The sequence below is a fragment of the Labeo rohita genome, chromosome 19, assembly GCF_022985175.1.
Source record: "Labeo rohita strain BAU-BD-2019 chromosome 19, IGBB_LRoh.1.0, whole genome shotgun sequence".
Lineage (NCBI taxonomy): Eukaryota > Metazoa > Chordata > Actinopteri > Cypriniformes > Cyprinidae > Labeo > Labeo rohita.
In genome coordinates, this window is record NC_066887.1 from 24,260,663 (window position 1) to 24,277,667 (window position 17,005).

A 17,005-nucleotide genomic window follows, 5' to 3' on the forward strand; every position below is an offset into this window, starting at 1 on the left:
TAGTACAATGCGATGCTGTGTCATAATCAAACTCATGTGCATCTAAAAACTGCCCTGGGTTTGACCATGATTATGAGTGTGTGTGTGTGTGCACTCACTATCACACAGATGCATGTATGCATACATGAGCAAAAGTGGGTGAGAAACCAATTAAACTGACTGGCTGCAGTGTACAAACTCTCTTCAGCAAGACTGACCTCCACAGTGGAAGATCAAAGACATTGGAAACTAGAAGCTATCAGACTGAATAACCGGGATTGGTCCATCCAACTTAAACAGCCATCCATTCAAATAGAAATAATGTAGAATTCTGTCGGCGCCAATAGCCTTGTGGGCAGTGTGACATCATATGGTGCAGTTGTGCCTCGTGGACCTTTCCCGATTCCAACACCCCTCCTCCACCCTCTCCCACTTACTTCCTGTCTCATCTCCACTGTCCTGTCTAAGAAAAATGGGAAAATGCCCAAAAAAAATAATGTAGAATTCAGCATGATAAAACCTTGTCTAACATATAAGTAAATTACAAAAGTGCATAAGACTATGAGAAACCTGTGGCTGTCTGGAAATACGGCCCCGTAACTTCATTTGTAAACAGTCCTGTGTGCTGCGATCACTCACCTCACTCTTATTACTTAACTAGACAGAGCAAATTCGATTTTAACCCCACGCAGGCCTGACGTACACGCATGTACTCTGAAACACACGAATTATTACCACCCATAGTTTACTGAACTCTAACTGACCCTGCCTTTCAACGACATCACAAACATACTGTAAAAATCCACATTCACACACAGGCAAAAAATATAACCTGCCCTGACATACATACACACACACGCCTTTGTTTAGAGATCTCAGGGGATAAAAGTCAGTGACAGCTTTGGAAGTTTCAGGTTTCATGGAGAGGAGCCAGTCTGTGTGTGAGATACAGAGAGAGACATGTTTGTGCAACCCAACGTGTTTGACAGTTTATCAGCAAGTGGAAACAAACCCAGATTAATAAAGGATAAAAACAGAGATGAACGATACGCAAATCTCCTTAAGGAGAGGTGACTCTATATATAAATATATACAGAAAGATACACACACGCTATTTGAAAGACTTGCATTAAAAATTATTAAAATAGTTGATTTGAAAAGAAAAATTCCAAAACCTAAATTTAAATATTTCACTTAATTATTAATTACCGATTAATTCTGAACCTCGCTGCACATTAATAATAAATACAGTTGAGGTAAAAAGTTTATATACACCTTGCAGAATCTGCTAAATGTTCATTATTTTACCAAAATAAGAAGGATCATACAAAATGCATGTTATTTTTTATTTAGTACTGACCTGCATAAGATATTTCACATAAAAGACATTTACATATAGTCCATAAGAGAATATAATAATAGAAGTTAAAAAAATTAGCCCATTCAAAAGTTGATTTTGAATACTGTATACCGTGTTGTTACTTGAATGATCCACAGCTGTTTTGTTTGTTTATTTTTTTGGTTTGGTGATAGTTGTTCATAAACCTTTGTTTGTCCTGAACAGTTAAACTGCCTGCTGTTCTTCAGCAAAAAACTTCAGGTCTTACACATTCTTTGCTTTTTAAGCATTTTTGTGTATTTGAACACTTCCCAACAATGACTGTATGATTTTAAGAAAATGGAAAAACGATGCATTAGGAGCCGGGGGCTGAAAACTTTTTAAATTTGAAGATCAGGGTAAATGTAACTTATTTTGTCTTCCGGGAAGCATTCAGGTATCTTCTGTAGCTTCTGAAGGGCAAGATATTTAGGCAAAATAAGAAAGAAGAAAAAAAAAAAAAAAAAGGTACACATCTTCATTCAAAAGTTTTCACCCCCTGGCTCTTAATGCATGTTTGTTCCTTCTGGAGCATCAGTGAGTGTTTGAACCTTCTGTAATAGTTGCAAATGAGTCCCTCAATTGTCCTCAGTGTGAAAAGACGGATATCAAAATCATACAGTCATTGTTAGAAAGGGATTAAATACACACACAAAAAAAGAAAAAAAAAAAAAAAAAAAAAAAATTACAATAGAATTAGAATAAAAAGGTTGAAACCCAGCATATGAAGCTATAGTCTGGCACTAGGACCGAAACCGCTCTGAAATTTTTTATCCCATGGTCCTCAGTGTCCGTCTCACTCCACAGACAATATCAAGCTCCAGCAATCATCATGAGTCAGTACATTGTTTCTTCTGAAATGTAATTTTCCAATTAACCAACATCAAAAGACCAGAGATAAAGATACCACTTGAGAAGAAATAAGAATCAAGAGGGACAAGGGTAGTCTGAGGAGAGGATCATTTTCTCATGCTGATGTTTTCAGTAATGTTGGCCCATGTCATCTCTCAGGGGTTTGTGTTGCAGTCAGCTGACTGGCCAGTGTGTGAGAGTGTGTGTATGTTTTGTAGTGTGTCCTGGCACACAAACCGAAGAAAACTGGTGTTGAGTGTACACTAGGGTGGAGACAGGATCCACACGCACAGACATATTCAACTCCGCTGCAATGGCGTCTCATTTCACAGTGCAAACCTTTAATGGGTCACCTGGGAGGAGATTTTTGGCAGAGGTTCTGCTAAATGGGGCATTTCAGTTTGTTTGACTGTGTGAACTAAGAATACAAAGCAGTTCTAACACAGAGCGTGACTCAGGAGACAGGTAAACAAATATGTGGATTGTCAGTGGTGTGATGGGTCTAAATAGTGTTCAAATGTGCATCATCCTGCTCAACAAGAGGAAGTCAAAGTCTCTTTCTCCTTAATATGCTTTACATGGTAGGTCAGCAAGATGTAACAAAGGAACCTTGCTAACTCAGCAATCAGGATGTCTAACGAAATAAAATTAAACTTCTCATGGCAATGCCACGTTCACAAACCGTCAATTTAACGGATTTCTGTGCCGGTTACTTTGGGCTGACTCACTGGGATTTTAGGCATCACACCCTGCAAAGCTCCTTTGTGTCATTTACCATTGTTAAAAATGCTACATAAATACATGCGAATTAAACTGTGACCTTTGCTACTTACAATCTTACCTTAAACAGTCTTACCTTAAACACATAAGCCTGACTGACCGTGCCTCAAATGCTAAACAACTGTGCGTGTCTTTGTGGTGTTAACTGAACAAATGCTTAAGCAGTGCTCATGTAGAAACTATAACACACACCTATGTATTCATGTGAAAAGCCACATGGTAAATTCTGCGGAACAAACTTCTTAGAAATCTTAGATGAGTTTTGGATGGATGCGAAATGAGACAGCGCAAACAAGCCAAACACAAGACAAACGGTTTGTGCAAACATGCAAGGAAACCAGACACCACGCACCATGCAACCCAAACAACCAGTCATTGTATATGTACAGTGAATGTTAGCTAATTTGGCAGAGGTAAATTAAGCATTGTACAGTACAGTATCGTACACTCTGTCTTCACACGCATAGCATTTGAAGAGAATAAGAAAGATGACACAGAGAAATTTGATTTTTTCCAATCAGGCAGAGCAGTCACGGAAATTCTCGTCAGCTGACCGCAGCATCCTGAGGACAAGACAGACTAAATAAAGTGTAGTCCCATGCTGCTTGGAGCAGTCGAGTTCAGTTATAAGTTAACAAATGTCAGCCTATCATCAAAGCAAAGCTAGTTTGAGGGCGTCTAAGCTTGTCCGAACTGCAGAGTAAGTGAGGACACAGTATACAAAGGTTTCTTTTACAACTTTAGATGTGGTCTTCTTTAGAAGCTAGAAGACAAACAATGAAATGGTATATCTGATTTCAATATTTTAATAATAATGAAAGATTCTATTTGCTCTGAGGGAGTCAAAATAGCCATGACATTTTTCAAAGGATGTCAGGTTTTGCTGGGTAACTTGTAATATTCTGTGGAAGATGTGACTTTGAAGCTCAAAAATTCAGTTTGAGAAACAGAAGAAAAGCAAAGGGCCTTTTTTTTCAGTCTTCTGTTTTTTAAAGGAGAAGTTCACTTCCAGAACAAAAATTTACACAATGTACTCATCCCCTTTGTTATCCAAGATGTTCATGTCTTTCTTTCTTCAGTCGTAAAGAAAGTATGTTTTTTGAGGAAAACGTTTTAGAATTCCTCTCCAGTATAGTGGTCTTCAATGGAGCCTGCAAGTAAATTACTGAACTTCCAAAATGCGGCTTAAATGCAGCTTCAAAGGGCTCTTAACGATCACAGCTGAGGAAGAAGGGTCTTATCTAGCAGAACAATCTGTCATTTTCTAAAAAAATTTCTTTTTTAACCTCAAATGCTTGTCTTGTCTAGCTCTGCGACAACTACAGTTAGGGTAGGTCGAAAAACTCCCATCTCATTTTCTTTTCCGATTTCAAAATTGTCCTACACTGCCGTTTTACCTTTTTTTGTAAAGGACATTTGATCTTTGCACATTCACTTTGTAAACACTGGGTCAGTACTTCTGCAGAGATGTAGGACGATTTTGAAGTTGGAAGAGAAAATGAGATGGGAGTTTTTCATCCAACCCTAACCCTTGATCCGGAATACACAGAGCTAGATGAGATGAGCAATTGAGGTTAAAAAGTATATAAATTGTCAAGTTTTTTTTTAAATTACCAATCATTTCACTAGATAAGACCCTTATTCCTCGGCTGGGATCATTTAGAGCTGCATTTAAACCACATTTTGGAAGTTCAACCTCAGGGGCACCATTGAAGTCCACTATGTGGAGAGAAATCCTGAAATGTTTTCCTCAAAAAACAATTTTTTTATGACCCAAAAAAAAAAAAAAAAAAGACATGAACATCTTGGATGACAAAGGGGGGTGAATAAATATCTGTAAATTTTTGCTCTGGAAGTGAACTAATCATTTAACTACTGTTACACCTTATGGTTACTATAACTGAAAAAAAACATTTTCATTACTTGAAACAAAATAAACATTAACTGAAATAAAATCAGATACTACGTAAAAATTCAACTTATTTTATTTCAGCTAGCTATCAAAGCAAAATTTCTCATTTTTATATAGTTTACCTTGATGTATTAAAGGGATAGTTCACCCAAAAATTACCCCGTGATTTACTCACCCTCAAGCCAAGGTGTATATGATTTTCTTTCAGACGAATACAGTGTTAAACTAAAAATGTCCTTTATAATGGCAGTGAATGGATGTTGAGATTCTGAAGTTCAAAAAAGTTCATCCATCCATTATAAGTAGTCCTCCACATGGCTCCATACGGTTAATAAAGACCTTCTGAAGTGAACTGATGAGTTTGTATAAGAAAAATATCTATATTTAAAACTTTAGAAACCATAATCTCTAGATAAATCTACTATTTATTATGGATTATAGCACTTTTTTGGGCTTTATAATCTCAAAAGCCAGTCACTGCCATTATAAAGCATGGAAGAGTCAGGACATTTTTTAATATACAGTTGAAGTCAAAAGTTTACATACACCTTGCAGAATCTGCAAAATGTTAATTATTTTACCAAAATAAGAGGGATCATACAAAATGCATGTTATTTTTATTTAGTACTTACCTAAATAACATATTTCACATAAAAGATGTTTACATATAGTCCACAAGAGAAAATAATAGTTGAATTGAAAAATGACCCTGTTCAAAAGTTTACATACACTTGATTCTTAAAACTATGTTGTTATGTGAATGATCCACAGCTGTTTTTTAGTGATATCCACCTTTTCACACTGAGGACAACTGAGAGACTCATATGCAACTATTACAGAAGGTTCAAACACTCACTGATGCTTCAGAAGGAAACACAATTCATTCAGAGCTGGGGGTGAAAACTTTTTTGAATAAAATGAATTAAATAAGACATTTAGGCAAAATAAGAAAAAAAGTACACATCTTCATTCTGCTCAAAAGTTTTCACCCCTAGCTCTTAATGCATCATTTTTCCTTCTGGAGCGTCAGTGAGCGTTTGAACCTTCTGTAATAATTGCATATGAGTCCCTCAGTTGTCCTCAGTGTGAAAAGACAATCATTGTTGGAAAGGGTTTAAATACACAAAGAATTTGTCATGAACAACTATGACTAAACCAAAAAAAAAAACAAAAAAAAAAAAAACACAGCTGTGGATCATTTAGGTAACAACACAACATTAGAAATCAAGCGTATGTAAACTTTTGAACGAGGTAATTCAACTATTATTTTCTCTTGTGGACTACATGTAAATGTCTTTTATGTGAAATATCTTATTCAGGTCAGAACTAAATTAAAAATAACATGCATTTTGTATGATCCCTCTTATTTTGGTAAAATAATTAACATTTTGCAGATTCTGCAAGATGCATGTAAACGTCTGTAAGCTTGAGGGTGGCAGCTTGAGTAAATCATGGGGTAATTTTCATTTTTGGGTTAACCATCTCTTTAAATCAACTAAAACTTGTTTACTTACATGCATTTAAAAAAAATGAAACTATTGAAAAATAAAATATATAAAAACTTTTCAAAAGTCCATACCCAAGCAAATATCTGCAGTTTTCTTGTCAGCATTTAGCACTGATCTAGGATTAGGTTCCTCAGTGAAGACCTTTGAAATTTCAGCTCCAATGATCAAAAACACCTGAGCAAGCTAATCAAGGTCTTCAGGATTACTAAAAAAAAAACAGGCTGGTGAGTTTGATCATGATTGGAGCTGAACTCTGCAAGACGAGCTGAAGAACAGTCAGTACGTTTACATGGACAATAATATTCCGATTTTAACATGATTAAGACAATACTCTGATTAAGAATCTACCATGTAAACAGATTTTTGATTACCTTAATCCGGATAAAGTCATACTCGAAGTAAACACAAACTGAATTAAGACAGGTGGAGTATTCCTATTTTAGTCACATTATTCATGTGCAGTATAGACATGTACACACCTTAAATCACACTATTACCATTTTGTGACAGGATACACACACGGCAACTGTTTGACGGCAACGCCATCATCTGTTTACACAGATAGCATGACAAATAATTAACTGCACTTGAAGCTTTCGTAAAATTAAAAATGAAACACCCAAAACAGTATATGACACCATATGTTGATCCGTGAAATTGTAGAGGGAAAGTCAGATGGCGTCACGTCTGGGGACGTAATGATGTGTGCCATTAATCGGTCTATGTACTATAACAAGTAAAACGGAAACATGAAGGGAATAAAAAACCTTAATTGTAATATTGACTTATTCAGCACAAGATAAATAATTAGATTACTGTCCATGTAAACGTAGTCAGTGATATACAGCAGTTTCCAATGCCAAGTAATAACACCAGCAACAATAAAACAGGCTAAACCATCAACATTAACCTCATAAACATCTCCCAAAGCATGCCAACTACTCAGGCCGTGTTTAAAGCTGATATCGATGATGGCGTTCATCTTTGATGATAAACAGGTGCTGAAAAAGAGATAGGCTTGTGTGACAGTACATACAGGTCATGTGATATTCTCAAATAAAAACCTAATCCAACAACCTGAACATTCTGTTCTCCGTCGGAATGCGAATGTATACTTACATGTAAATATAAGACCTGATACACGCCACGAAATGCAACCGTATTGTTTTGATTTGTTGCTACGTGTATGTTCCAAAAATCCAGATGGAATGAAAACAAAGACGACTAGCTCAACAAACACATTAGGTGTCACTGTTGATCACACACTTAACGCACAAATGTGTCTGTGTTGGTTTTGTGTATGTTGCTAGCATTCAATCACTTGTCACTTTATGGTCTGACTTTTACGAGAGTCTTCAGGGCCTGGTGTCGTTTCGCACTGTACACAAACTCACAGACACGCACCCCCTGCGGCTCCGCGCTCTGGCTCACCGCCATTAATCACTCGCTCACAGAATCCAGCGGAGGTCACGCCAGGTTCAGCGCTTGAAACTCGAGTTACTACATCAGAGATGGATCACTCATGCACAGAATGCCGTATTAGTATTTGTATGCGCACGAGGGGAAAGCTGACACGCATAAATAAAGAAAAGAGTAAATACGAAATTCTAGCGAATCCTAATTAATCCCACTGCGGCGGACCTGTGTGCTCTTGCAGTTTTAAACACACACAGCATTCTGAGAAGTTACACACAAGCTTAAAGTTGACATGCAATCAAAATTGACCCCATTAATTTTCTTAATGCATGCTTTGGGTCTTATTGTGGCCGATTCATTAATGCATGTCAATTTGAAAAACATTTGCATTTATGTATTCAGGAGACGCTTCTATCCAGAGCAACCTACAGGGCATTCAAAGTACGCACTTTTATCTATCAATGCATTCCATGGGAATCAAACCTACAACATTAGTGATATGCTCTACTAGTTTAGCCACAAATATAATAAACATACTAATAACTTAAATATTTAATTATTTAAACTATTGATTTACCTGCTTATATCTCAATATCTCAAAAACATTTCATTTCATAATTTTATTTTTAATGGGGTAGTTCACCCAAATATTAAAATTCTGTCATTATTCACCCTTAGGTCGTTCCAAAACAATAAGACCTTCAATCATCTTCAGAACACAAATTAAGAGATTTTTGATCAGATCTGAGAGCTTTTCTGAGCTTTTCATTGCTGGATGAACTATCCTTTTATTATTTATTTACTTGCATTTAAATTTCAGAAGTTCACATAAGTGACATAAGTTCAAGTTACTTTATTATAGTTATAGTTATTTTATTTTTTTTATAATTTGAAATCTAACTCCTTAATTTTTTTACAAGACTAAACATACACAACCAGTCAAAAGTTTTTGGACGATAATATTTGTAATGTTTTTAAAGAAATTTCATCTGCGTACCAGGCCTGTATTTATTTGATCCAAAGTACAGCAAAAACAGTAAAATTGAGATATTTTTACTATTTAAAATAAGTGTTTTCTATTTAAATATACTTTGAAACGCACTTTATTCCTGCGATTTCAAAGCTGAATTTTAGCATCATTACTCCGGTCACATGATCCTTCAGAAATCATTTTAATATTCTGATTTGCTGCTCATAAAAACATTTCTAATTATTATTAGGTTGAAAACAGCTAGAATTTATTCAGGTTACTGAATGAATAGAAATAGAGAGTTCAGAAGAACATCAGCAATTTATCTGAAATAAAAATCTTTTGTAACATTATAAATATCTTTATCATAATTTTTGATCAATTTAAATAAAAGTATTAATTTCTATAATTTATTTTCCAGAAAAAAACAATAAAATAAAAATTAAAAAAATAAAATAAAATAAAATGAAACAAAATAATACTGACTCCAAGCTATTGAATGGTATAGTGTACTGAATGTTACAAAAGCTTTTTATTTCAGATAAATGCTGATCTTTAGATCTTTCTATCCATCAAAAAAAAAAAAAAAAATCAAACTGTTTTAAATATTAATAATAATAATAATAATAAATCTTTCTTGAACAGCAAATCAGCATATTAAAATGATTTATGAAGGATCATGTAACACTGAAGACTGAAGTAATAATGCTGAAAATTTTGCTTTGATCACAGGAATAAACTACTTTTTAAAACATTCAAATAGAAAACAGTTATTTTAAATAGTAAAAATATTTCACAATTTTACTGCTTTTGCTGTACTTTGGATCAAATAAATGCAGGCTTGGTGAGCAGACAAGACTTTTTTAAAAAAAAAAAAACCATAAAAAAAAAAAACTTTTGACTGGTAGTGTACTCATAAAATGATGTTGTCTGTCTTGAAAATTAAAATCTTTAATATGTCGGTTCGATATTTTGCTAGTTATCACACAAAAAAAATACATCATACAATAGAAATTTACCTGTCAAAAAAAACGTACAGATTAAAACTGCTGAGTATTTGCACAAGAGAGAATATGATTTCAGTTGAGGATGCATGCAGAGTGTAATCTTGTCTAGTCTGAGGGCAGTGCCAATATAAATACAAAGACGCTCAGATAAACACACATACAGAAAGACCTCTGTGGAGCATGCACAAGAAATTACAAAAGATTCCATCTTTGTGACGCATATCGACAGAGATCTCAAGCACCTGATTATAATCACACTAACGCACTGTCAGTATCACAAACAGAGAAGCAGCACTGATTCCATTCCCACGCTCAGCAAGAGACTAATAACTGTATTGAGCAATGCGCGTTTTGCCCACGCCATGCCTGCCCAGTTCTGTCTGATGCCCGCCGGTCACTAAGGGTCAGACAATCCTCGTGAGATCATTAAGAAACCACATGTATGCATAACCCATCTACAGCATTCTTCAGTAGTAATATCATGTCCAAAATAATACCCATAAGTATTGCCAAGTATAATCAACCACGCTTACTGGAAGTGTGACCCTTCAAACTCTCCAAAAAACATCATAACTGATCAACTTCTGGGAACAAAGTGTGAACGAAGGTCAGCAACATTAGGGCTGGGTGGTGTAACGACATATACCGTGTGACTGTAGAAATATCAGCAAGTTGAGATTTTGCTATACACCTTGGGATATCAGTGGAAATGACTGGTGTACGTTATTCAGAAGTAATTGCAACTCATCACGTTAATATACACTTGGAATATGGCTCACAATCAGGGTCTGGGGTCTGTTTATAATATCAGTTTTAATGTTTTTACTCACTCAAGCGTTACATAATGTGAATGTTTGTGCACTGATGCCAGACATATTCGTTTGTTATGAATGGTCTTATCTTTTGGTCTGTGTCCATGAAGTTCCAAATAAAAAGTGATAAATCACATAGAATTCACTAGATTATCTACATGATGACAGCACCACATGGCTGCTGTATGTATAAAGCATCGTTTAATTTAATTTCCAGGAATAATAACTATAATGCAATATACATGTTTCCATGATATATGTTTTATTACTAGGAATTTATGAATCATGCTGAGAAGGAAATAAAAGCTAATGACAGACATCTGCCTCTTATTTTAATTATATACACCCATATGCACTACCATTCAAAAGTTTGGGGTCAGAAATACATGCTGTTCTTCTGAACTTTCTATTCATCACAGAATGGCTTCCACAAAAACAAAAAGCAACTGTTTTTTTATCATTGACAGTAGAAATGTTTCTGAAGCACCGAACCAGCATATCAGAATGATTTATGAAGAATCATGTGACAATGAAGTAATGGCTGCAAAATTCAGGATCTTCACAGGAAGAAATTTGTATTTTTAAATATATTAAAAACACAGTCAATGAATGAATATCTTGATTGTGACACTAAAATCAACATGACCGCCCAGGATGTCCTATACGTCTTGAAAACGGAAAAACATACCTCAGCGACTACGTTGAGTTCAACCTCAAAGCTAAAGCCGCGTCCTGTTTTCAGACTCACTCAAGGGCAAAAGCATAAAAAGGGAGGAAGACCATGTTTGCAAACAATTCCAAGTCGTTCCAAACAATCTTCTGACCCCTAGTCTAGACAAAGAATGTCTTCCAGCTGTATGTTCAGAAGAACTAAACCTTGCCAGGCTTTGTGCCAGGTAACTGTAGTGAGCGTACATGAAATGACTCAACGATCAAAATAAAGACGAATAGTCTCGATTGCCACTGACACTACAGCGTAAAGTATGTAGTGTGTTCTCATTCTTTATGGTGCACGTTTGCAAAGCACATAGAAACTGATGGGAATTTTGTTAAGCTGAAAGAATTAAAATTAAGCAAAACAAAATAAATAGCACACGCAAATACTGATAATATATTGATGCATTTTTAAATTACTCTATTTTCTAATAAACAGCAACACTGAAGAAAATATTTTAAAAAAATGACAACATTCAGCTTTATCTGACGATTTGGATGAAGATTTCCAGTTAGGCTTGTTGCAGTGCATTTGGGATCAACTTGGGAGGGAAAGACTGAATGAAAGAATGAAAAAACAAACGAAAGAAGGGAAAAATGAAAGAAAAGAAAAAACAAATGACTGCAAGAAAGAACAAAAGAGAGTGACAGTACTAACTAAAGAATGAATCAAGAAAAAAGCAAGAACACAGAAAAAAAAGAATAGTCTAACAAACGAAGGACCGAACAAACAAACGAAAAAGGAAAGATGGAACAAATAAACAAAACAACAAAAAAGACTGAAAGACGGAACAAACAAAACAACAAGAGAATAAAAGAAGCACAAATGACCCCACAAAAGCACAAATAAACAAGACAAAAGAATGAACAAACAAATCCATTAAAGACAACAAGCAAATGAAACAACAAAAGAGAACAAACAAATGAATCAACAAAAGGGAACAAAAGAATGAAAGGGGAAGAACAAAAGAAAAAGGGCGACAAAATGAAGGAAAGAAAAACATGATCGAAAGAAAGAATGAAAGAAAGTTAACAGTACAAACTGAGGAATGAATTAAGAAAAATGAATAAGAAACAAGGAAAAAAAAGGGGAAACAAAAAAAAAACAATGAAAGAATGAAAGGAGGAACAAACACACAAATAAAACAACAAAAAACAAATACATTAAAAGAATGAACAAAAACAATGAAAGACTATAATCAAATGAAACAATGAAAGAACAAAAGAACGAACAAACAAATTTAAAGAAAATGAACAACAGAAAGTGAACAGAGAACAAAAACAAATTAACCAAAACGATGAACAAAAACAATGAAAGGCAACAAGCAAACAAAACAATGAAAGAACAAATAAACAAAGAAAAGAATGAACAACAAAAAAAGTGTTCGAAGAACAAACAAAAATTATGACAAAATGAAAAACACATGATTGAAAGAAAGCATAAGAGAGTGACAGTACAAACTGAACAATAAAAAGAAAAATGAATAAGCAAGAACAAAGAAAAGAAAGAACAAACAAGCTAACAAACAAAAAAAGAGAATAAAAGGAGGAACAAACACATGAAACGAGAACAAAAGAACACACAAATGAAACAATGAAAGAACTAACTAAAAGAGTGAACAAAAGAAACGAAGCAATGAAAGAACAAAAGAACAAACAAAACAATGAACAACAGAAAGTTAATTAAGAAATAAAAGAATGAAAGAGAAAATACAAAAGGCAATAAGGAATGACAAAATAAATGAAAGAAAGAAAAACATGATTGAAAGAATGAGTGACGGTACAAACTAAAGAACGAATAAAGAAAAATGAATAAGCAAGAACGAAGAAAAGAAAAAGAACGAACAAGCTAACAAACAAATGAAACAGCGAAACAGACTGACAGAAGAAACAAAGCAACAAAAGTAAAAAACAAACTAGAGAACAAACACACAAATTAAACAAAAGTTAGAAGAAAGAAGGAACAAACAAAAGAAAAGAGAACGAAAGAAAAAGAAAGAAAGAAAGAATGAATGAATAAAAAAAGAACAAACTAAAGAAATGCAGTAGTCTATAGCAGTTGATGGGGCCTTAGGTGATTGGAAAGACAGAACAGAGAGAAATAAAAACTGGACAAAGGAGTGATGGATAGACCATCCTCAGGGTGTTGACGACAACAAAATGATCATATTCACATGGAAAGACAGAAATAGAGTCAGGCAGCACATAAAGGACATCACAAGATGTCACCCCACCCGAGGTGAGGTCACTCCCAGTGAGCAACTGGAAACACAGGGCCGTCCCACAATGACACTTCACTTCTCAAAGCTCCAGGAACGCTTTAGGGAGAGGACGTACAAAACATGATCTCTCTAATGTGCTTGTGCATGCCAACGAGCATAAATAAAGTTAGTTTTTTTCCTTTGGAAACAGAGCTTAAGGCAAGGAATTGTGGGAAAGGACAGAGAGGATAGGAAGGAGGAAGGAAGGGCTTTGACTGCTGGCACAGACCTGGACAAATATACACATCCACACACACTCGCAAGTGGAAACGCAAGCGGCGTGTGAAAGGAAAGCAACTCTCATCTCCAAGAAAAGAGTCTCCGCTCAGAGGATGCTAAGGAAAGATATGATGGGGGTCGAGGGCCAAAAAAAGAGACTGACACTTTTCCGTTCAGGATTTCACACTTGTCACAATGCTTGACAAATGCACATATTATTTAGTAGGGCACTCGTTATACAACAATAGTACACACTTGAAAAGTACTGGCTTTACAAACAACCCCTCTGGCTGACCCCGTCAAGTCCAAAGAGTGTGCGTGGGGCATACAGGAGATTAAAGAGGAAACGCTCTGTACGACTGCAACCTGATAAGCTTTGTGAGAGTCATTAGTTCTGGACTAAAACCTAGCGAGCTGCTCCACTGTCTACATTGGCTGTTACCTTCTAAGGCAGCATCCAAGTTGAAATGTAACCTCAGTAGTGACTGATTTGAAACAATCCTTATGGGAAAAATAGTGCTTCTCAATAAGCACACACTAAGGCCTGAAACACACACTGAATTTTAATTACGCAACATAGATTTTTGAATCATCCTAACTCAATTTAACCCCGGTTGCATTTCAGAACATCTTAGCAAGGCCCTAACAAAGTCTTGAACATTAGTGAGGGGACAAACAAATTTTGCTAGATTTTTTTTTATATTGGGGAATGAAGAGAAAGATGCAATCACAAAAATTATTCTATTATTTAAAGGAACTAAATGAAATAATTTGTGACCCTAGACCACAGAACCAGTCTTAAAAGAGAAGTCCACTTCCAAAACAAAGATTCACATATAATGTACTCACCCCCTTGTCATCCAAGATGTTCATGTCTTTCTTTCTTCAGTCGTAAAGAAGTTATGTTTTTGAGGAAAACATTTCAGCATTTTTCTCCATATAACGAACTCATATGATGCCCCGATTTTAAACTTTTAAAATGCAGTTTTAATGCAACAAAAGATCCCAAATGCGGTTGTAAATGATCCCAGCCAAGAAAGAAGGGTCTTATCTAGCGAAAGGTTCGGTTATTTTCACAAAAATAATACAATTTATATACTTTTTTATGTCAAACGCTTGTCTTGTCTTACTCTGCCTGGAATGTTTTTCCCCGGTTCATGACAGTTAGGGTATGTCGAAAAACTCCCATCTCATATTCTCCCTTTAAAATCGTCCTATATCACTGTTTTACCTTTTTTGTTGAGGGTGCTTGAGCTTCTTGGCATGTTTACTTTGCAAAGACTGGGTCGTAATTCTGCAGTGATGTAGGATGATTTAAAATGATTTTTGAAGTTGAGGGAGAAAATAAAGTTTTTCGACATACCCTAACTGTCTTGAACTAGAATACACATAGTTCAAGGAGAGCAAGGCAAGCTGAACGTCTGAGAATAAGAAGTATATAAATTGTATTATTTTTATGAAAATAACCGACTGTTTCGCTAGATAAGACCCTTCTTCCTCGGCTGGGATCGCCTACAAACCCATTTGGGATCGTATTGAGACGCATTTAAGCTGCAATTTGGAAGTGGACTTCTCCTTTAAAAGTTACATTTCTTTTATCTTCAACTTGAAAATAACAAGACATCTCACAAAGGCAGCACACTAGGTTTTAAAACAACCAATGTGCCACAGGCATCCATAACGCAAGGTAGGGCGAGACTAGTTTGTAGTTGCAGAGACCGACAAATACCATAGAAATGCCATTAAATGCCGAAGAATCTCCAGTCAATGTTCGTTTCTGTTAACCTCACTGTACACCTTCAGGTTTCTCGTATATGAGAACATACAAGGATGCCAGACATACTGAAACAGGGGAGTGAGGTTTGAGTCTCCTACCTGCAATAAATCACTCATATAGCATCGCATGTGTGTGTGATGGATAGTAGCTACAGGGCTCAGAGCGCAGTGTCTGTTTTCAACTCTTACATGTGACTCCGACGGCTGTGGCAGAGATCCAGGGCTCAGCACAGGAGATCCCGAGGGGCTGCAGAGCTCAGGGAACGGGTTCGGAATAGCTGGCAGAGATGCTGGACGAACTTGCAACTCTTCTTCTTGAAGTCGCCTACAGGTGTGACACAGAGAGACAAAGAAAAAAAAAAAAAAAAGACAACTCGTACTGAACTCACAGTTAAATTTTTCAAAAAAAAAAAAACATGCCTTCTTAACGCTAATTCATTAAAGGGTTAGTTCACCCAAAAATGAAAATTCTGTTATTAATTACTCACCCTATTATCGCTCCAGCTTCATACTTTTGAACCACTGATGTCACATGGACTGTTTTAACAACGTTCTTACTACGTTTCTGGGCCTTGAACATGGTAGTTGCATTGGTGTCTATGCAGACTCTCAGATTTCATTAAAAATATCTTAATATGTGTTGATGAACAAAGGTATTACAGGTTTGGAACAACATGAGGGTAAGTATTTAATGACTGAATTTTCATTTTTGGGTGAACTAACCCTTTAACATCTCATCGGTTCATTAACCATGCAGTATTCCCGAAATCATCCATGTTCTGATCAATATGAACCTGAGCAGGGAATTAAAGCCCTAAAGTTCCCTGAAAACTTCAGTGCTGTAAAGCGATAGGCTAATGAAAAATAAATCAGAAGGATCCGCATGAAATTCTCACCGCTGCATTACTGATTCTACTACAGAATATATGAATGAAACCGAGGGATCTGAAACCCACTTAGCCAACCGAGAACCGGTTCATGAACTTTCGTAGCATTCGGTAGAGTTCAGCAGACAGACACATAGACTGCAGATGCTAAACTCGTCTTCGGGTCTTTGATCTACATCAATAAGACTGGGAATAATACATGACTGCCTCAGCGCAGTTGGAGCGACCATAATAACTGAGGGAATAACTGAGGGAATTTTTAAAATCCGAACCGTAGCAGGGGGTGGGCCGTTCAGGGTTCATGGCCGAGTCAGAACGAAAGAAGACTGTGTGTCTGTGTGAGTGTGTAGAGACGGGAACCTCTGAGTGAACCCATCTCGGTGTGTGTATGCGTGTGAAACTACACCCTGCTGTCATGGAGATCAGAGAAGAGCGGATGAAAGACAGCGAACGATACAGAAGCCCTGCAGAAAGGTGAGGTGTAAAAGAGCTGATTAGAACAAGCAGTCTGAGAGGATTCTGGGGAGAGAAAAG

General features: G+C 36.0%; 1 protein-coding gene across 3 annotated transcripts in view; it reads right to left on the reverse strand.

Moving 5' to 3' along the window:
* grb10a (growth factor receptor-bound protein 10a) overlaps positions 1 to 17,005 on the reverse strand; it is a 71,425-nt gene that overhangs the window by 22,803 nt on the left and 31,617 nt on the right. For all 3 annotated transcript variants that reach the window (XM_051136348.1, XM_051136349.1, XM_051136350.1), the window contains one exon: positions 15,774 to 15,909. In XM_051136348.1, the coding sequence (XP_050992305.1) occupies positions 15,774 to 15,909 (136 nt within the window). The remainder of the gene's footprint in view (positions 1 to 15,773; positions 15,910 to 17,005) is intronic.